Source organism: Coffea eugenioides, chromosome 11, assembly GCF_003713205.1.
Source record: "Coffea eugenioides isolate CCC68of chromosome 11, Ceug_1.0, whole genome shotgun sequence".
Lineage (NCBI taxonomy): Eukaryota > Viridiplantae > Streptophyta > Magnoliopsida > Gentianales > Rubiaceae > Coffea > Coffea eugenioides.
The window spans coordinates 52716611-52737164 of record NC_040045.1 but is presented as its reverse complement, the minus strand read 5'-3'; the positions used below and the strand labels follow the sequence as shown (position 1 = coordinate 52737164).

The following is a 20554-nucleotide window of genomic DNA, read 5'->3' as shown; positions in this document are numbered from 1 at the left end:
TCCAACCCTCAGTCGTCGGGTCCCTTCCCCGGCCCAACAACACCCCTATACGGTTCTGTCCACCGGCACCGGCACCGGCACCGGCACCGGCTTTTGTGAAAATATAAGAGCAGCCACGCCTGCAGCAGCGTCCGCACCCGCACCTTCACCCTCACCAGCACCTCCTTTCAGCCTATTCTTGGTGAAGAAAGACAAAGCTCCAGTATTCACCCCAAAAGAAAAAAAAGAAAAAGAAAAAAACTACAAAAGCTGTACTTATCATCCATGGGGATCCTTCTCTTTGGTTCCTGAGAAATCAATCCAATAGCAGGTGTACCACCGGTCCTCTTAACGGTTCCCAGCCCCTTCCTTTTCGATTCTTCTTCAACTGGTTCGTTTGTCTCTTTTATTCTGTATGCACTGTTTATTGTTATTTCCTGCATCATTGTCTCTCTTTCAACCTTGTTGGTGTTGGGTGGCATTAGCTTTTTTTTTTTTTTAATATTGTTTTCCTCCTTTTATTCATTTTCTTGTGTTATACTATCACTCTTTCCTTACTTTAGGGATTTACGTGCACACATCTCGGTTCTGACGTTTTTCACCATGAAGGATTTGTCCAGAGTGTTCTACTCTAGTGTAATAGTAATATGTTAGTACAATTTATCCCTCTTCCCCCCCTCCCTTTCCTATTTGATCTTCATTTTTTTTGCTGGGTGTCCAGGTGCTTGAACTTTGTTTGCTTCTTTTGTTTATTTTTGTCAACTGAATTTCTTCCTAAAAAGATGGAATTCGTGAATGTTCTCGTTTCTTCTTATTCCAGTGATTGATTCTTTGCTTGTTCACACTAATACTTGATAGGCTGTACTTCTTTTTTGGGTTTTTTTTTAGGGGGGGGGGGGGAGAAGATGATTATCAACTTTAAGATGGTAAGATTTGAATTCCTCATACCAAAATATATTATTGGGAAGCTTATCCTGTCTATATTTTATAACAGTTGTTTTACATTATCTGTAGTGAAAGAGATTGATCAAATGTGAGTTCATTATATTAATCATAAATATGTTTGGTAGATAATTCATTAAAACCTTCGCTAGACTTGAATCATAATCTTGAAAGACAACCATGGTCGGAAATCTTCGTTATCATGCTACTTATTCAAAGCTGCTTGTTTAGCTGTTTTGTAATGTTTGTACACTGATAATGCAGTAAGATCTGTCAAGAGTTTTCTTTCAATGATTGGCTCACTAATTCTAACTGGTTGTTTGCTAAGCTGTTACAAATGGTTGGTGATAGTTCCCAGGTTTGCTTTTATTTTATGGTTGGCTTGCAAGAGCAGGTTGAACACTCTGGATAGGCTGGTCAAATGGGGAATGCATGTGGCAAATGTAAAATGTGTATTCTGATCCTTGGAAACAACTTTAGGATTTTCCATTGGATAACACTCAGAATGTTTATTAATCCATCAAATTGATTGGAGGATAATTTTGTCCTTTTCCATGGCCATTTCGAACTCTTCTGATCAATTAGTCGCTGTTGAACATTCAGTCATCATACATTGACATTTCTGCCCTGATTATGATAGTGTTAGCCCTTATTTTTCTTGTGTATTACTTGGATATACCACGTAATTGCCATGAATATCTCATAGTATCTTATATTTGCAGAGGGTGATACTCTTGTAAGTGCCTGCCTTTAGGGTTTTCTAGCACAGACGTTGGACAAGAATCATGGGAAGCACATTTAATCCGCAGATTTTGGTGGAAAAGCTTGCAAAGCTAAACATTTCACAGCAGAGTATCGAGAGTATCCTGTATTCTTGTTTATGGATTTGCAAATTATTTATTATTTATCTTGATCAGTCTTTAGGCCAATGTATGGACAGTACATCATCCTCTTCCATCCATGATAGTAGCAATCTGAAAAGGATACTGCATGCATTTCTTGCTATGCTCTTTCTGGCTATTAGGTTTTAGTGCTTTACGTTGAATTGCTTTCTATGTGGCCTGAATGCTCTGGTTGGTCTATTACCGAGCTACTTCATCAAGTGCTAATCATAGGATCTGTGGTTTTTTTTGAATTTTGTTTTATAGTGGTTAATAACTGCAATTTTCCAGTTATTTGAAAAGTCTATGGGGTCATGTAGTCTTATGGTGTTATCTTTGTGTCTGGTCTTATACGTGCCACTGATTCTCGCTGCCCGTACTAACTTCAGACAAAGTGTATTTATTTTTCAACTTACGTCAATTGCTCCCTCCAACCTGTTGTGAATGTCTATGTTGGCAATTATTTTCAGTAATTTCACTTAATTTGATCCTGCTGATTGTGCAAAGTAGTACTATGTTGTCCTTAATGCAATATAGCTTTATCACATTGGTGCATTTTTCACATGAACAAAGCGAAACAAGTTGTTGAAACATGGGATAGGCAATTTCATTGCTCTCCACGTGAGCAGAGGTTGGCTTATCTATATCTTGCAAATGATATACTTCAGAACAGTAGACGAAAGGGTTCAGAGTTTGTTGGTGAGTTTTGGAAGGTTCTTCCAGATGCACTTCGTGATGTAATTGAAAATGGAGATGAGTCTGGAAGGACTGCTGCAGTACGGCTGGTATGCTCCATTAATTTGTTGCATCTACTAAATGTGATGAGAGGATATTTTGGTTCTTTATGTCACCAATAAAAGAAAAAAGACTGCCCCAAACTGATGGTGATTAACTGTATAATTTTGGTAATCAACATGGTATAAGGGGTGTTATGTTGATGATTATCTTCCCTTTTGACCAGCCTTTGTTCCCCTGCCTTAGCTTGGCTCTCTTCCCACCCCTATAAGTATGAGCTACATTTTTATTTCTATGCTTTTGAATATAATTCAGTTCAGAATCTTTAGATACAGTAATCAATTGCTTGATAACTGACATCCTTTATCTGTTTTGTGTTAGTAAGAGAGGAGAGAAAAAAAAATAAAAAAAGAAGATAGTACTGGATGAGCAGCAATAGTTTCCTCAAAGGCTAGCACAGCTCTACTAATAAAGCTTTGCTTATAAGCTGTTCTTTGTTTTGCATTTTTTGCTGCACTGCTGATCACTCTTTGCTTATCAAAAGAAAGGAAAATAAACAAAAAAAAAGAGGGGAAGGACAAGAGTTGCTTTTTTAAAAGGTTTACTGTTCATCTTTCATTGAGAGCATGCATGTTGTCTAGAGCTTCAAATTTGATGTCAGTGGGTATTTAGAGTGCAATGTGACAGGTGCAACAGTGAATTCTTATTTGTCATCTAGTTCATTTCATCACAATGAGTTAGCGTTTTCTCCTTTACAGTTTGTTTTCCTGTGGGTGAAAGTACTCTATCAAATAGCCCAGTCATGTCTGACCCTGCTGCGGCTTCACTTTTTTATGTCTTTGCTTTATTTTCTGTTATATTCAGGTTAGCATTTGGGAAGAGAGAAAGGTGTTTGGTTCTCGTGGGCAGATTCTTAAGGAAGAATTTGTGGGAAGGCAAGTGGATAATGCAAATAGAAACTTAAAGCATACTGGATCCAAACTGGTATGGTGATTGTCTTTTTACATCGAATGGTAGAATTTTATAATTACATATCAAATTTTCCCCCTTTGCAGTTGAGAATATTCTTTTTCCTCTGTTCCTCTCTTTTCAAGCAGAGACATGCTGCTGGTGATGCTCTGGACAGAATAGTTTCAAGTTATCAACTTGTATACAGTAGTCAACTGGATGAAGATTCTGTGATAAACAAATGCAGGAGTGCCATCAACTGTATTCAGAAAGCTGATAAGGAAATTGGGGGTGATTTGAGATCAGGTACGCCGTTAATGGGATTTCTCATGTTAGAGATGTTCGGCATATGCATGGTTGTATGGCACATGCCTGGTAATGAATGCAGATACACTGTTCCCACTATCTGCCTACGATTGTCCATGGAAAGTGTGTTGCTTTCCATGTTGCTCATACTTATCTGCTTGATTTTAGTAAGGGTAAAATACAAAAATCCACCTTGTGCTTACCAAATGTACAGATCCGTTATCTATGGTTTGAAAACCTACACTTAAGCCCCCTGTGATTTGACTAACGTGAAATGCTTTCTGTTACAATTAACAGTTGTAAGGGTTAAATTAGTAATAGGTTAAATTGATAATTAATTATTAAAACAAATCAAATTGTGACCCCAAAAAAAAAATCATCATACCAATTTCCCTCCTCTCAGACCTCACTGCCTTCTCGTTGGGCTTCACCTCCCTCGTTCTGTGGTGCCACCTCCCTCTCCCCACTTTTTTCCCTTACCATTACCTCCTTCCTCCTAACCTCGCCTAGCTCTTTCTGAAACTCTAAAACTAGTCCTAACTACTACACTTTTGTGTTCATTCCATCTAACATTGAGAACAAAACAGCAAATGACACATCAGATTTTCATCAAGAATTGCAGCTCATTCTCTATGCAAAATAACAGATCAAGTTTTCGCTTGAAAGTGAAAATTGCAGACTTGAGAAATTTCTTATCAAAATGTGGCTTTTATATTAAAGAAAAATTGGGCCTGAGACATCCAAATTTACAAAAGCCCAAATTCAATTGTTGCAGTGGTTTTCCAAAGAACTTCGACTCAGTAACATCCAATATTCCCTTTGCCGCTAACCAAGTAACATCCAAGTTCAATATTTGGTCTCAATTATTGGGTCAAACCTATGGGCCATGGAAGCACCAGTTGGTCTAAGCCATCACTTGAACTGATGACTTGAGAAGGGAGGAGGAGATTAGGGTGGTTGCGGAGGAAGTTGTAGCGTTTGTTGAGGAGAGGAGGAAAGATGGCAGCGGTTGTATGAAGAAACAGTAGAAGGGCAGCGGAAAGCATGGAACTTGTTTGCTGGATAGGATGGAGAACGCATAAATCACACTTGGACCTCAAATTTTGTTATAAATTTATTTTAACCTTGTTTTAAAGGGTAATTTGATAATTTCATCACTATTTTAATTAAAAAGTTTGACAATGCCCATGTGACAGTTAAATCTAACAGAAAAATTAACGGTTTCACTTTAATTAAAACTATAGGGGGTTGAAGTGTAGGTTTTAAACCATCAGGAGCTAGCATGTACATTTACTCAACCACAAGTATTTTACCCTTTTAGGAATATATTGGGGATTCAGATGGTCACAATATTGCTTGTCTTGCTTCACCTCGTTCTTTTTCCAATTCTATGTATATGCATAGGGCCAGTTGATGGATCGGGTATTGTAGATGAGCTCAAGGGGCAGCACGCCACATTGAGGGACTGCATTGGGCTACTTACATCTATTGAATCATCAAGGGCAAACCTGATGGCTCATCTGAGAGAGGCTCTTCAGGAGGAGGTTAGTTACCCTTGTGATTAAGATGTAGCTCAAATTTACTTGATAGCTGATTATTCTTTAGTTAATTGGTCTAATTGAGAGCTTTTGCAATTTCCTTCTCAGGAGTATAAGCTGGATCAAGTCCGCAACCAACTCCAGGTAATTTTATCTTCTGCTATTTTGGTTGCTTCGGGATTGTAATTTTCAACATTTAGATTTTGACTTGTAGATAAATATGGAACAATTTGTACTTTGACGTTTGCAGTGTGCTTGAAGTTGTGCTTTTCAGGTGTCTCTTTTTTGACTGTATAAGTTACTATTGTATAACAACAATTAAAAAGAGCTGTTGTACGTCTCTAGTCTATAATGACAAGATCTCCTGTTTCAGCAACATCCACATTAAGTATTTGAAGCAATGCTTGCAGACTCATTCAATTTCTTGGGTTAATGACATTTATATTATTGGAAAAATTGAATAGTGGTGATTAAATAACAATAGCTGATAGTCAACAGGTAAACAAGGATCTGCCCTTAACAGACACTGGCTTCAATAAACATATGCTTGAATATTCTGATAGGGATGTTTGTTAGCTGGTTGATCCAGCCGAAGTTGGGGACTTTATATGGGTTTTTTATTTAGATGTAAATACTGTAGGTTAGGGAAAGGGAATATTGTCTCCGTTGTAGTCGGTCTTTCCACTGCCATATACCAGCCTTGATGGTGCTTGTAAAAATAATGTCACATGCTACACAATTGTCTATGCCTTTCCCTGTAAGCCAAGGATAATACCCTGCTAATAGGGAATTCCTGATTTGCCATTGGTTACAGTGGACATAATCTAAGGTCAGAAATTGATCCCCTTGGGGTCTCTTTCAGTTTTCTGCTGCATAACTAATGTCATAGACTAGCTTTTAATGAGCCATTGTTGCTGGTCTTGAATTCTGCTGCTTTGGGGGTGAAGCTATTAACTTGGTGCTTGGCTTGTATATGTTTCCTTCTAGGCTGCACGGGTCCACTCAGAACAGGCAGGCAATAAATGCGGACAGTTACTAAGTTGCGATAACAACGAGCAAGTTCTAGCTGAGCAGGACCGCCCAGAAAATCACCTTTCCCAAGGGACACATGATTTTGACTCTGGAAGTAAAGAGCAATCAGCTCCAGTGATGTACTCACAACAGGTATCATTTACTGAAAAGTCTAGCCACTTGGAAGAAGATACGAAATCTGCAGCAGCAGCAGTGGCAGCAAAGCTTACAGCATCATCATCTTCAGCCCAGATGTTAACTTTTGTCCTGTCTTCCCTGGCGTCAGAGGGTGTTATAGGCAATCCAGTCAAAGAATCTCCCAGTGATTATCCGTCTGAAAAAAGACCTAAGCTTGAGAATGATAGGTCCTCTTATGTTCCTTTGCAAAATTCTGAAGCTTTCCAACAAAATATCCCCGTCTTTTCCCAGGATGTGACTTCAAATGAACAACCGCCACCCCCATCATCTCCTCCACCGTTGCCACCACTTCCACCTATGCAGCCGTACCCTGTGCCCCAATATATGTCATCTGCTGGTACAATAGCGAGTGTACCATTTGGCTACAGTACAATTCAACAGCAGCAAGTCGCCGTGCCCGGTTATTCCCCCACATTTCCGGTCAATGGGGTTGCTCCGTTTGCAGCTGCTCCAACAAATACCTACCAGAGTTATCCAACTGAAGGTGGTTTTTATGGTCAGCAACCATCCTTGCCAATGGCACCCGTAAGTCGTCAGTAGAGTTGTGCTTGGGTTGCCGTGCTTATTAGGTTAGAAGCTTAGAGCAGTTGGTAGTACATGGATGCTTTCGTCATTCTGCATTTAAGAGTGCAACCGGGAGAAGGATGCATGAATCACACTGTTAAAGAGTATGTACATTGTGCTTAACAGAAGAAAGAGTTTGTAACTTGATTGCTTGATTTTTATTTTGATAATTTAGGGCTTGAAATGATTGCATTCAGTTGCAAGTTATACCTGTAAGAAATGGTCATCAGCCTGAGCCCTTCGTTTTTAATTGTACGGATACATTGCTTTGTGCATTAGAAATGGGCAAATGATTTGGCTTACCACGCCAGTGCAAGTCACTGATAGTACTACTTCAAAATGCCAACATAACTTGACGGCAGTGAAAGTATAGGCAATATGAAGTTTGAACGAATGCTCTTTCCCTTCTAGTTTAGCGTATTTTGTAGGAGTGCTTCTTATTCGTCCTGCAGTTCTCGGACGCCAGTGACTCCTCCAGCTGCAGTTTGCAAATATAATTAATAGTAGTACAAAGATTGGCTTCAGAAAACGAAACGAACGCGGTGGTCATACTCAGCGTCAGCACCTGTTGTCTGTGTCAGCTTTTCCGCTCTGGGGCATGGGCGTGAAGTGCCCAAAACTTGCCTATGAACTGGATCGACCCCCCAGAGGCCAATGATGACATTGAATTGATGAGGCCCTGATCATCCATCCTCATGGTCTCGCGGGTCTACAAGTTTATTGGGTCGGTCTTCTCAGTTCTTTCTTTCAGTATAATCTACTATTTTCCACCGACAATTTTTTATATTTTTCGTAGACATATTTTCTAATTATCTTTTTACCTCACATACATCAAATAAAAGAATTATCCCATTCATATATTCGTAGTAAATGGTTATCCCATTTCTCTAACAGAATTTACTTCTTCTTTTGGAAAATCAATTCTCACATTGGAGTGGTCGCAAGGACCGGTGATTATCGTCCTAAAACGTCTCTTTCTCTCGCTCTCCCTCTGTTTTTTTTTTGATTGGAGGGGGGTGGAGAGGGAAGGGATCACACTATTTAAGGTGTATTGATCAATTTACAGGCACTAGATTCAGTTGTGCATATTCTGAACGATCCGTGAATGGCCAAAATTATTCCTTTTTATTGAATAGACAACGACGTTACATATTCTGGAGGTAGCCTACGGACTTTGAAATTCAAACACCACCATATTCCAACCTCAAGCTTTACAACAGTTGATAAAAATGTCTCTGTCCGGAACCTAATTCAAGATTTTGTCCCTCCTCCTCTAATTTTCAGTCTTTGATAAAATAAGGGCTGGAATCCTCTCTCTGACGTCAGAATTTGTCAAAATAATAATAATAATAATAATACAAGAAATGCGTGCTGCCAAGAAAAAAAAAAAATCGCCATATGTGATTCCGAATCCACATCACCATTTGGATTTAGCCTCAACGTACCTTTCCTTTGTATTTTTCAACTTTAGATTCTTCCGCCATTGTTTTTCTTTCTTTCTTTCATTTTTTTGGGGGTAAATTCGGGAGTGTCAGGTTTGAAGCAGATGATGAATTGTGGCCTTGTGGGTCTACGCCGACTATACGGATATAAAATGAACGGAATTAGTTAAAATAGCGATGTACTACAGGCTTAGCACTTTGGCCCTAAATAAAGCTTTTAACTAGTTGATTCGAGCCAAATATTTGATGTTAAAACTTTATTCGTATATTATATGAATTCGAGTTCGGTTCAAATATTAATAAATTACAAATGTTGTTAGAGTTCGATTCGTTTATTTGTATAAATACTTGAGTTCAAACTCGAGATTAATTTGTTAAACTATTTGAGTCGAATTCGATTTCGAACTCATTTTGGCACCTCTCTTTGTGTGGAGTATTTTAATTGATCAAAGGTTAATTACTAGATTTGTTAAATAATTATTGATTTGGACCAAGCTAAAATTAAATTTCCCGTCGAATAATATTTACAAATTGTATTTTTTGGGTAGATACAGGTTGCATTTTATCATAGACAAGCAATCACCAACAGTACAATTTCCTAAAAGAAAATGTAATAGTTTTTTTTGTAATAGTATACTTTTTTCCCATTTTACAAGTGGTTCGTTTGATAAAATTGAAATCTAAAATTTGAATCCATTAAATTATTCAATTATTAAATGCTGAATCTGATACAATTTATTATTCTAATCTGAATATTGAATACAACATGTCTGTTAGATAATTATAGACAATTGAATACTAAATTTCATATATTTTTATATTTTTTCTTATGTTGATTTATTCAATAACGATGATGTTAAAATGTTATATTGTTATTTGTAATATACATGATTTAGTTTCATTAAAAATAAGATATTAAAAAAAGAACCGTGTATTAAAAATAAAAATATATTATAACAAATAAAATCATTTTGATACAATAAAGTAATAAATCTTGCATTTGTATTAAGTGATAAGTGAATAGTTTAAAACTTTTTTTTAAAGTATGTCTTGTTAGGGAATTCAGAATCACTTAATTGATTAAGACGTTCTATTTTTTTTTTAATTATCAAACACATATAAACATATTAAGGTTTAAATTCATTAAATTTAAGTGCTGAATTGGATTATCAAAATAGGGCCTTGTGAGCCTTGACTAAAATTTTTAATTTTTTTAGCACAAAATTCAAATCTTACACTCTCTCCATTCCACTTTGATTTTTTTTTTTTTCATATAATTTAAGAAAAAATAGTTAACTTTGCTACAAGCGCAAATCTAACCTACTATTTTCTTAAAGTATCCTTAAGTTAATATTAGGGTTATGACTAATTATTACTGTATCTTTTACATTAATCACAACAACAATACCAATAGAAAGGATGCACCGTTTAATGCATGAACCAAAGCAATATATATATATTGATGAAAAGTTGAATTACATGAAAAGAAAGAATCAACGAGCATTTTAAATTTCCAATCAAAAAATTTCAGGTGCCTAATACTCCATTTTGTTTTCCATCATCAGCCAAGATTAATGGCCTCACTGGTTTCAACTTGGGCAAAAAAAATTCCCTGCATTTCAAAAAATAACTTGTTCATATTCATGATTTGTAGAAACGAAATCATACACTATTTTGTTGGAGTTTCATCGGAAAATTTGCGAGAATATGGATGACCTTTCAATTTTCACTCATGTTTTGAAAGCAATGACGACTTTTGGTTCTCTGAACTTTTATGAATAAGCTTAGAATGGTAACAAAGTTTGGTTTTTGATATGCCAATATATTTTAAAAAATTTAATTGTATTAAATAAGGTAGCTTATATTTAATGATAACAAAGATAAAAATTAGTTATATTTTTTCAGTTGAAAAGTGAATTATTATTTGAATCGAATAAAAAAAAAGAAAAATAAGACTGTTAAAATGGTATGAAAGGAATAATAATAAAAAAAAAAAGACGGTTAAAGTGAGATGAAAGTAGTAGTAAGTACTAGTATTATTTGAATCACGTATGGGTCAACACTGAAAGTTGACCAGATTGGGACTCAAGTTTCCCCTTCATCTATCTCTTTAACTGAAATTGAAAAGAACAAAATGGGACAGGACAGGAGAATGCAAAATAAAGAAATAGCAATAAATAAAAAGGCAAAATAGGGCGATGTTAATGAGAATAATAAAAGGAGGGGGGAAAAAAAAAACAAAAAAAACACAAAGAAAGAGGTAGTAGTAGGAGTAGTGTTAAAATAGAATTAGAGAGAGAGAGAGAGAAAGAGGGTGGCGGAGAACGGAGTAGAAATGGTAAGAAAAGGGTAAAGCATGTTATTGCTATATTTTCACTGGTTCACTACTACTAATTGGCAATTGAATACAGGAAAGGGAGCAGTAGTGAGTGAGTAGAAGAAGAAGAGACGAATGGTATTGGTAGGGTAAGAGCGTCAAGAAGATCCGTGGTCCAACACCGCCACCCCCATCCCCATCCCCCAACTTTCTCTTCTCCCTGCTACTAGTATTCGTATCATTATCATCATCATGCTACTGCTATTAGTTATGCGGAGTACTAATATTTAATCAATATATCTATGTATCACCGCCTGCTACTGCTGCTAGTAATTCCATTATTCCGTGTTTTTCTCTGAAGCTGAGTCTGTACGTGCCACCGCCGTTTCATCAATCCCATCTGAATACTCCACCGGTTGGAGGTGTTGTTGGTAGGTGAGGTGGTGATTTCGTGAACGGAGGGGAGGCGTGGGGAGGTGTCGGGGGGCAAGGTTCGATTTTTCTCCTAGAAAGAGCCGGCGCCGCCTGGTTTGATCGGACGAAAGGGTGTCTGGAGACTACTTCAGAAAAAAGAAAATTAAGGCAGGGGGTTTTCTTTGCAAATGCCGGAGGAGGACTTGGTCGAGCTCAAGTTTCGATTATACGATGGATCAGACATCGGCCCCTTTCGTTACTCACCGGCTTCAACTGTTGCTATGCTCAAGGAAAGAATCGTCGCTGAGTGGCCTAAAGGTTGGCTGCAACTCTTAAGTTTCCACCCTCCCCCCCCCCCCCACCCCCCCACCACAAAAAAAAAAAAAAACAAAACAAAAATTTCTTCCCTCCCCAACATGCCTTCCCACCTAGTATTATCTCACTACGAGTATTTATAATCCATTTAGGGCCTTTTGGTTTTCGTTGATCAACAAATTTCTACTTTTCTGGTTTGTACTTTGCTTCTCTAATAGACTGCCTTAAAATGTTCTTTTATTCGGATGGGAGGGGTGGCCAAGGACGAAGTAGGAAGAGTCGAACAATTTCAGTTAGTCATGTATCCTGGTGGATTACATTAATTTTTAATAATCATCAGTGTCTCTTAACCTGCTGGACTGACCAGGCTTTTTTTTTTTTTTTTTTTTTGGGCAGGAAATGAAACTGATCTCACATAGTAGTTCAATTTGCCTTTTTCTCTGAAACCTTCCCTAGGCAGTGTACATCTTGTATGCCCTGCTTCCCTTTTAGCCATATGAATATCATAAAGTGTAAAAGATGAAAATGCTTTAAATTGATGATACATATTTCGATCAATAATAAGAAAACCTACATTATAAATGTCTTTTCTTATCCTACATCTTTTAGGAAAAGAAATATCTTTTTATTGCTCATGCAAGTGGATCAAACAAATTACCGCTGGAGGTGCATTTCATAGAAGAGTGATGCCATTTCTAACTTTATTTTCTTCTTTGGCACTTAACACCAACTCCAACCGGGATTTCAGTTACACTGGTGGCACTGCCCTACAACTAATTCCCATTGTCAGGGTTCTGGTTCATGTTCTTCGACAAATCCTGTTGTCATTTCCCACTTTAAGTTGTTCTATATGTATGATCCTTGCATGCGACTTTTCACCTTTACCTGGGTTTGAATTTCACTACGACAGCAAATCTTTATAAATTGGATCGACTGTATCCCGTCACTAATCTTAGGGTTTCTAGTTTCTCATCTCTTCTCTCTCTGTTTGCTTGTAGCGTTCTCCATTAACTTATCCTTCTTCCTCATTCATTCCCCTCCCCCCCCCCCCCAAAATTTAGTAGTTCTTAGCTCCTCAGGGACTGGGCATCGCCCCAAAACTTGGAGTGTTAATGGGGTGTAAGCTTGCTGGAACTCGTGCCTCCACCAAAGCCTCAATGTAAGTCAGCCTCGCCTTGCACTGGGGCGCACCCTCAGACATCTCCCATAATTGCCTTTGAGAACAGTCATTGGTGCCTGATTTTGACTTGTTGAGTTTGTCCTGTTTAAGCATATTAGATGCTCAGGTACGCTGGGGTATGCAGTTTTTAGTAACTAGCCTTAGAATTTTCCTGGGTATCATTTGGAATCTAAGGCTTCCTTAATCCGTTTCTGCTGATGTTCCTCTCAAAGCTGTTGCGCATGTTAACATTGCCTCATGTCAGTCCAGTATGGTATGCTTCCCTGTATGGAAATCTTACACTGCCTACCCCTAAGTTTGTTCATCTTGCCGTCTGGTAGGCACCAAGATTAAGGGCAAATACATCTCATCTTTCTGGCTTTTGGCTAGTTCCTTTCCTCCTTTATGTGCATTGTATGAAGAGAATAGCAATAGATAGAAAACTTAAAGCAAAGACACAAGCATAACGATATGGCATGCAAAAGCAACGGTTTTTACTTGTAAGTTTTTTTTTTTCCTTCCAGCGTTTTTTGGAAAGTCGAAATGTCAAGTTCAACTTTCCCACTCACTGGGATATGGAATAGTAGCCTATCTAGCCTTTGGCTAGTGAGGGCTTGTAGGAGAATTTGACTTCTAGGCATAGAATTTTTTAAAAACTATTAATTTTATCCTACTAATTTGTCAACATGCCACCACTGACCGGAGGAAAATGTAGGGTAGAAGAAGATTCATTTTTTACCCCATAATCGGTAAAAATTCAATATTAAATCAGTGTCTATGAGTAATTTCCATACAATATTTATTAAAAGAAACAAGTGATAGATTTTATGCATCATTAATGATGACTATAAGTACAAGTCCAATTATTTTAGCGTTTTAATCTACTAGTTAGTTTTTTTATATGCAATAGTTTGTACTTCGGTGAGTTGTAGAGTATTAGTGGGTTATTCGCATCCTCTTGAATTGTGTATTAATTACTTGCTATTGCTTACTACGTGTTAATTATTGTCACATACTATCTAGAGAACTAAAAGAACTTTATTTTGGCACACTGAACAGTTTTTCTGGCTCTGTCAATTATACGGAACTAAAGTATTTACCATTTTCCTTGTGCATGATGCCATTCGAGTAGCTAACATCAGATTTGTAACCTAGAGGTTTGTTACAGTTTCAGCATTGCTAAATGTCCTTTATATCTCAGATAAGAAAATTGCACCAAAGGCCGCAAATGATGTGAAATTAATAAGTGCTGGCAAAATTTTGGAAAACAACAGGACTGTTGGCCAGTGCAAGATGCCTTTTGGGGAGTTGCCGAAAGGTGTAATCACAATGCATGCTGTTGTGCAGCCATCTTTAGCTAAAGCAAAGACAGGTTAGTCAATTTTATCCGATTTGTACCTCCATGCAGTACAAATTTTGTGCTTCCAATCTCTGGGTGTTATTCCATTGGGTATCCAATCGTGATTTGTGCACACCAAAACTTCACTTCTTAAAATTAGTATGTCTAACCTTTTTTTACTGTAGCTTTGTTTTAGCTGAAGACTAGAGAAATAAAAATGGTGTAATTTATTGTTGTCACAAGTAATTCTTTGTTCCAGTGTTTGAAGTAGGTTTGTCACGGGATGTGGCCCAAGAGTGTCTCCGTGGTACTTGAGATAGCTCAAATTGTAATAAAACGCTGGTAATGTATGGTTTTCTTTCAGTCTGCCCATCCTACATGCAGTTTGGGCTATAGCTTCTTAGATCGTACTAATAGAGATGAATTGCTAGTGTATTGGACAAATTTACGGCAGTGGACCTGAAAAGAATTCGTGAATCACCCTTCTTGTATATCAACCTCCTCCCCCTCCCTCTCCATGTACTTACTTTCTATAGCCTCCCTGCCCCCACTCACGTTGTAAAGGAACATTGTGAAATGGCTAGAATTTCAGGATCATAGTTCAATAAAACAGGAATCTCAGAAACGATTGCTATAGCGCACTGGACAAACTTACATGAGTAGACCTGAAAGACTTTCAGAATCACCTTTCCTGCTTTACTTTGATCATTTGTATGTCAACCTCCTCCCCCTCCCTCTCACATGTGCTTTCTGTCTGTTGCCTCCCCACCACCACTTGCGTTGGAAAGGAACATTAGTGAAATGGCTATAATTCAGGATCATGGTCCAATAAAACTAGAACCAACTGTTTTACTATTTGGAAGTATTGCTGCATAATTTAAAAATGTTTCTAAGACCTGGATTTTGCAATTTTAGTAGGAATGGTGGGAATGATTGGGTTGCAACCACTGAAGGTTATGATGTTTTTATATTTGTTGCATCACCCTAGCGGCAGCATGGAAATGCTATTTGTGATCAAGAACATTCAAGGACTAAGTCAGTCATTCATAAATCTCAAGTCAACCGCACAAATGGAACTACCATTGTATCTGTACAAAACAACTTGCATCTTTGCTTGAGTAGTATTTGTGCCATTTAACTGGAAACGACAGATCTGAGGTTGAGAGTCCTATGACTGATTGGAGTGTATTGTGGTGGTGCGTACTGTAAGGCTATGAAAGTAGGCACGAGAGGGAGGGTTTGGTTTTGCTTATTGTTTTTCCCTCCTTTAATTTCTGTTTAAGAGAAAGTTTGCTAAAGTTATCAATCGACTTCCGTAAAAGAGAAGTACTTCCTGGTCTTTGGACTTTATCCAAATACATCTGATGGATAACTAAATATAAGATTTGGAGGCGAAGTTTCAACTCCACTATTACTCCACAGGGTTGTTTTTAGGAAAAATTACTAATTATTGGATACTAAATTTATGAACTTTGTAAAGCAGAAAGGAGCTTGTTCATTAAACACTTTAACAATTACTGGAGACTATTGCTTAAAACGTCTGGAATCTTAGAGATTTCGCGCCAGAGTAACAATTGTAGTAATTCCAGTGATGATGAGGAAAGATAACAACATATAATCAACAGACAACTTGAGTATATCCAATATCCTTTTTGCGGGCAGGGGGGGGGGTGTTGGGGTGGGGAATAAAGAATTTGTAATGTTAATTTTAGTCGGGCAAGATCATTCCTTCCTCTTCGCGTTCTTCCTCATTTTCACGTGATGTTCAATCTCCTTTTCTTCTCTCTGTTTGAATGACTGCTGAAGGGTAATTTGTGTGTGTCTAGCAGAAAAGAAGGTTGAGGAGGCTCCAAAGAAAGGCATCTGTGCGTGTTCAATAATGTGAGGTGAATCTCTTGGGATCTTTGCGTTTACCTGGTTGTGGAATTTGTAGTCAGAGAAAACAATAGTAATTTGTAAACTGTGTTCACCGCATTGTTTGGTGTTGCCATGTTGTTATGATGTACGTGTGTTACATATGGTACATTTGTATTGTGGTATTTCGTGTACATTTGTAGCTGCAGAGTTACAGTTTACTATACATGATGAATACAGGCCATGTATGTGGCTGAAGCGAATACCCTGGAAAAAAGGGCTTTTTTTTGGGGGGGGGAATACAGGCCATATGTGTGTGTGTGTGTGAGTTTACATCAGCTTCTGTTCTTAGTTCTTATTACTACACGACAAGTCCAACGAGCAATATCTCGTCGTGTGGAAGTCCATTCCTAGGGTCCTTGATAGGACAGGGTTCCGTTGATTCCATTTCAATGGCGCATCAATTGAATACTACTTGAGGAGAATTGCCGTTTGATGATTCTGTCTTCGTTCCAGACTCAGTCTCGGTACTGTTATTGTTCTGCGTTTCCGAAGTTATCAATGATAGTTAACAATAATGTCACATATGATTGATCCGAATTCCCAAAGTTGTCAATTACTATAAACACTGGAGGCTCTTTTTATTCTTTTACTGTATAACAGATGTTAGCTCAAACTGAAGATCAGAACAAGAATTGCCCTGGCTTGAAAGGAAAGATTGGGGGCTGGAGATGGTAGGACTAGGTCTTTTTTCTCTCTTAGTGCTTGCATACAAGCGAATTAAGACTATGAGGAGGACTAGCACTTAAAATGTAGTAATGCAGTAGTTACGACCCTTTTCTCGCCGGTGCTCTTCTTCGACATGACCCTCCAAGGGTATGAAGAATCTGAGATACAAAGACCCAAAAAAAAAAAGAAAAGAAAGATAGGAACGCGACGTAAGAAGGAACAAAGATGACTAGAATAGAACAGAGCAATGCAGAAGCACCGCCATGATGAGGAGGATGATTCTTACTAGCACCGCCATGCAGAAGCAGCGACAATGGCTCTGTCCTGCCATCCCAACAGCAAGCAACCCTTGTCCTCCGTCAACCTATACCCCTCGCACGAATACAACCCTAACAATATTTTCGACTGAGTCACCGCGTTCGCGCTCAGCCCCACCCCTCTGTACCCCTTCCCTTCCATTATCTTCCTCCATTTCTCCAACCTCTCGTGCCTCCTTACCCTCTCCCGCCCCTCCTCCGCTACAATGTTCCTTATCTCCGGTGCAAATATGTACTGCTCCACCTTCGCCCTCTGAGCCGACTCCGCCGGAAATGTTGCATCCAGGGAGTCGAATATCGCCGAGTAGTAATGCAGCGCCTCCAGGAATCTGCCCAAGAAGTAGGGCCCGTTGTGGCTCGCCTCTTGCTCCACGATGGTCACTATGTTCGGCGCTTGGTCCCTGATCATGCCCAACAGATTCCCCAAACTGTTCCCTGGGACCCAGTGCAACCGGTTCACCGAGTTCACCGCCAGAGCCTCCCCCACCCTCCTGTTCAACATGTGCGGCTTCAGGTCCTCCAGCTGCTCTCCCACTGGGTGGAACTCGAATGGGATGTGGAGGGAGTGGGCCAGCTCAGTCAAACATCGCCCCGTTTCCCTCACCGCCTCCGGGTAGGGTCCGACTCCGGTTATCCGAAGGAACGGTGCTCCTCCGGGTCTCGCTGCCAGCGCTTGCATGAAAGCCGGCCACTGGTAACCTTGAAGGATGTCTAGATCGATCACATGCACTCGCTCTTCGGCTTCAAAGGCCTCGAAGATGGCTTGGTTGGCCGTGAAATGAGCAAATTTGATGTAAGGGCAGGCTTGGTAGAGGATCTGGTAGATCTTGAGGATTTCCAGCGAGTTTGGGGGGAAAGGGTTAAAGGGCCTGGAGGCGGCAGTAGTAGGTTTGGCCGTGAGGGTTGCTGCGAGTCTTGCTCCCAAGGCTTCCGCGAAGCACGAGGCAACCCGTTGCATGGAATCTCCAAGGGGAGTCACCACCCGGTTGAGGTGGTGAAGATACCTCCTGGCTAACATGTAGTCTTCTTTGGCGACTGCTTCGGCGCAGGCAAGCAGAAGGTGCACCAAACGGAGTCCGCTATCCTGTTCCTGTACCAGTACCAACAAGTCAAACAACAGCAGCAGAGTCACGTACATGCATCTATATATATATATACACACACACATCAACCCGCCCGCTAGAGCTAGTTACGATTTATTCGAGCTCATGTAATTCAAAAGTAACGGATTCTCTCAATTACCTGTTCTGGTCCGATTGAAAGAGGCTGCACCATCAGGCTGGAATTCAAGTTCATCTCTACTGGCGGCGGGGGTTGGTGGTTCGGTCGATGAGATATTGATCCTAGCTGCTGTTGCTTTTCTTGCTGCCTTTCCTGTTGCAATTGCTGGAGTAACGGGGCGGACTCGCCGGAGCTGCTGAATTGATAAATACTACTAGTAGTGGTACTAGTGTCATTATCTTCAGTATCGGCCATGGATGCACAAAATCTTGAGCTGGCAGCAGGATTTGGCATTGTCAAGCACTCCAATAGTTCTGGGACCGAGGATAAATCAAAACAGTCGGAGGAACTAATTCCAGCAATATCTGGACCTTTACAGCTGTTTGAGTAGGAACCCCCAAAATCATCATCATCCTTGTCCAGGTCGTCCAAGAACTCAAGAGCTGGCAAGGAGAGGCTCTCCACCTGCATATACTCGTGGTTTGGAGAATTGAGAACCCTGTGGAGTGGGCTCAGACCTTTACCTTTATCTCTATTATAAGGTCCCAGTGGGGATGACATGCGGGGCGGAGAGGGAGAGCACACCATCAGACTCAGCCCATGCATAGCCTGAGCCTGCGCGTGGCTGAAATTGTAGCTGCTGCTGTTGTTGTTAATAATATCATGAGTAGTAGTAGTATTTTGGTAGCCTGAAGCTGCTTGGGGAGCGGGAGAGGAGGAGGGTGCAATCCTAACTGGGGAAGAGATCATAAAATCCCCCTCCAATTGATCTGCAAAGAACTCCCACAAGCAACGGTCAGGGGATTGAATCTCAACGTCCTGGTCCGGCTGGAGTTTGAGAGCCGGGAATTTGAGGCTAGGTGGAACCAGGCTGGTACCAGATGCGTGATCGTATTGGGAGGAAGGAGGGGTAGGTGTCTTTCTTGATTCTGAAACAGCTGATTCATTTGGAGAAGAGGGTCGCAATTTAGTAGCACAGGAGTTGTCTGATCTGCTTACTAGACCTTCCATTATGGTCGGATCAGCGGTCTCCTTCTTGAAACTCCCAGCGTCGCAAGTCCGGAGGTTCCCCACCTCACTCTTCAAACTCTCCATGCTCCCGCACAGAGAATTTATCATTCTTCGCTAGCTGGCCCCCTCCAGTCCAGGCGGGCTCCAACTATTGGTGGATGTTATTACTACTTACAAGGAGGAGGCGGAGGAGGAGGAGGAGGCGGAAGTAGTAGTATATGTTTTATCAGACCAATTAGTTCAAAGCAGGTGTTTTCCAATTAATCTGGTAGGATTATTACAGAGCGCTCCCCCTCTCTTAAGCACGATTCTGGTTGCAGGTAATAATTTGCCCACGTACGCACGCATCAGTCGGTCTGCGTAGGGGCGTTGGTTTTGAATTTGGATGGCGAACAAATAGAGGCAGAGCAGAGAGTTTGGTGTCTCTCTTTCTTTTTATCGCCCCACGTTTTGGCATATTGTCCAGATTGTATCGCAAGAAATTGAAGGTTAAAAATAGAAATGTCAAGACAAAAAACTGCAGTTTTAATTTCAAGTGCTTGGAAGTTACTTGGTGATGATGATGAGCTCCCGCAACGGTTGTTTTCCAGGCGAGACAGTAGTAGTTTTTATGTACTCGTATTTCTTTCTTTCTTTCTCTACAGGGAAAAATGGGCATTCTAAAAAAGAGAGAGAGGAAAATACCGCCCGCAACTCACAAAGCTACCTACGTATTTAACTTTCGCCATCAACTATTCAATCGCGCAAAACAAACCTGTCGGCCGTGGTCCGTCTACGGTTGGGACTTTTTTTTTTTTTTTTTTATGTATAAACAAAAGCTATAATGGTAATTTACTAACAGATTTTAGCATTCGGCATTCTCTTTTTTTTTTTTTTGTTGCAGTGGTAAAATTTCTATAATTTAATTTAACATAATCTATTTATTTATTTATTTATTTTTGGGTTAAAAGATGTAGCAGCGAATTCGAAGATGTTATCACAATTAACCAACCAGTACCGTGTTCATTAACCACAACCGCCCCTTAAAAATTTTTTAAAATTTATTTAATACGCCACCCAATACACAGAGATGAGATCCTATTTTTACTTTAAAGAAAAATGTGAAAGCTGATACAGCCCTAGCTGAGGCTAGAGACAATTTGGTGTGAAATGGGTCCCACTCTCCTTGGGCCGGCCCATCCAAGAACAAGGTTTCGGGGATCGAAAATTTGGTGATTGGTCGAAGGGGAATGATTGGGAAAGGCAGGTCCCGTGCGGATGGAGATATTCCATCAGTCATCATACATAATTTAATGACCAAGATGAACCTTAACGTATATTATTATTATAAAAAA

The 20554-nt window shown here is 39.6% G+C and overlaps 3 protein-coding genes across 7 annotated transcripts; 2 read left to right on the top strand and 1 right to left on the bottom strand.

Annotated features, from left to right (window-relative positions):
* On the top strand, window positions 1–7401 carry LOC113754417 (UPF0400 protein C337.03). Of its 3 annotated transcripts, none has more exons than XM_027298825.1 (8): window positions 1–310; window positions 1676–1782; window positions 2340–2587; window positions 3402–3521; window positions 3635–3791; window positions 5196–5335; window positions 5438–5473; window positions 6317–7401. In XM_027298825.1, exons 2-8 carry the CDS (start codon window positions 1707–1709, stop codon window positions 7076–7078), a joined length of 1539 nt encoding a protein of 512 aa, XP_027154626.1. In that variant the 5' UTR covers window positions 1–310; window positions 1676–1706; the 3' UTR covers window positions 7079–7401. The 3 variants fall into 3 exon arrangements, with proteins under 3 accessions (XP_027154626.1, XP_027154625.1, XP_027154624.1); XM_027298824.1 differs by having other exon boundaries at window positions 1–370; XM_027298823.1 differs by having other exon boundaries at window positions 1–370; window positions 1644–1782.
* Window positions 7402–10787: 3386 nt separating this feature from the next.
* Window positions 10788–16230, top strand: LOC113753440 (membrane-anchored ubiquitin-fold protein 4-like). Of its 3 annotated transcripts, XM_027297591.1 has the most exons (4): window positions 10788–10882; window positions 10956–11593; window positions 13951–14121; window positions 15915–16230. In XM_027297591.1, the coding sequence occupies exons 2-4, from the start codon at window positions 11464–11466 to the stop codon at window positions 15971–15973; spliced, it is 360 nt and encodes a 119-aa protein (XP_027153392.1). In that variant the 5' UTR covers window positions 10788–10882; window positions 10956–11463; the 3' UTR covers window positions 15974–16230. The 3 variants fall into 3 exon arrangements, with proteins under 3 accessions (XP_027153392.1, XP_027153391.1, XP_027153393.1); XM_027297590.1 differs by having other exon boundaries at window positions 10799–11593; XM_027297592.1 differs by having other exon boundaries at window positions 10804–11593; window positions 15918–16230.
* A 328-nt stretch (window positions 16231–16558) lies between these two features.
* Window positions 16559–19363, bottom strand: LOC113753439 (protein SCARECROW-like). Its single transcript, XM_027297589.1, has 2 exons — window positions 18231–19363; window positions 16559–18078 (listed from the first exon to the last, which is right to left on the bottom strand). The coding sequence occupies exons 1-2, from the start codon at window positions 19326–19328 to the stop codon at window positions 16957–16959; spliced, it is 2220 nt and encodes a 739-aa protein (XP_027153390.1). The 5' UTR covers window positions 19329–19363; the 3' UTR covers window positions 16559–16956.
* Window positions 19364–20554: the final 1191 nt, after the last annotated feature.

Excerpts from the sequence above, each read along its gene's own strand:
- LOC113753439 (XM_027297589.1), bottom strand. The coding sequence starts at position 19,328 with ATGATAAATTCTCTGTGCGGGAGCATGGAGAGTTTGAAGAGTGAGGTG. Across the intron at positions 18,079-18,230 it reads TTTCAATCGGACCAGAACAG|GAACAGGATAGCGGACTCCG; the intron begins GTAATTGAGAGA and ends GTACTGGTACAG.
- LOC113753440 (XM_027297591.1), top strand. The coding sequence starts at position 11,464 with ATGCCGGAGGAGGACTTGGTCGAGCTCAAGTTTCGATTATACGATGGA. Across the intron at positions 11,594-13,950 it reads CGTCGCTGAGTGGCCTAAAG|ATAAGAAAATTGCACCAAAG; the intron begins GTTGGCTGCAAC and ends TTTATATCTCAG. Across the intron at positions 14,122-15,914 it reads TTTAGCTAAAGCAAAGACAG|CAGAAAAGAAGGTTGAGGAG; the intron begins GTTAGTCAATTT and ends GTGTGTGTCTAG.
- LOC113754417 (XM_027298825.1), top strand. The coding sequence starts at position 1,707 with ATGGGAAGCACATTTAATCCGCAGATTTTGGTGGAAAAGCTTGCAAAG. Across the intron at positions 2,588-3,401 it reads GGACTGCTGCAGTACGGCTG|GTTAGCATTTGGGAAGAGAG; the intron begins GTATGCTCCATT and ends TGTTATATTCAG. Across the intron at positions 3,792-5,195 it reads TGGGGGTGATTTGAGATCAG|GGCCAGTTGATGGATCGGGT; the intron begins GTACGCCGTTAA and ends GTATATGCATAG.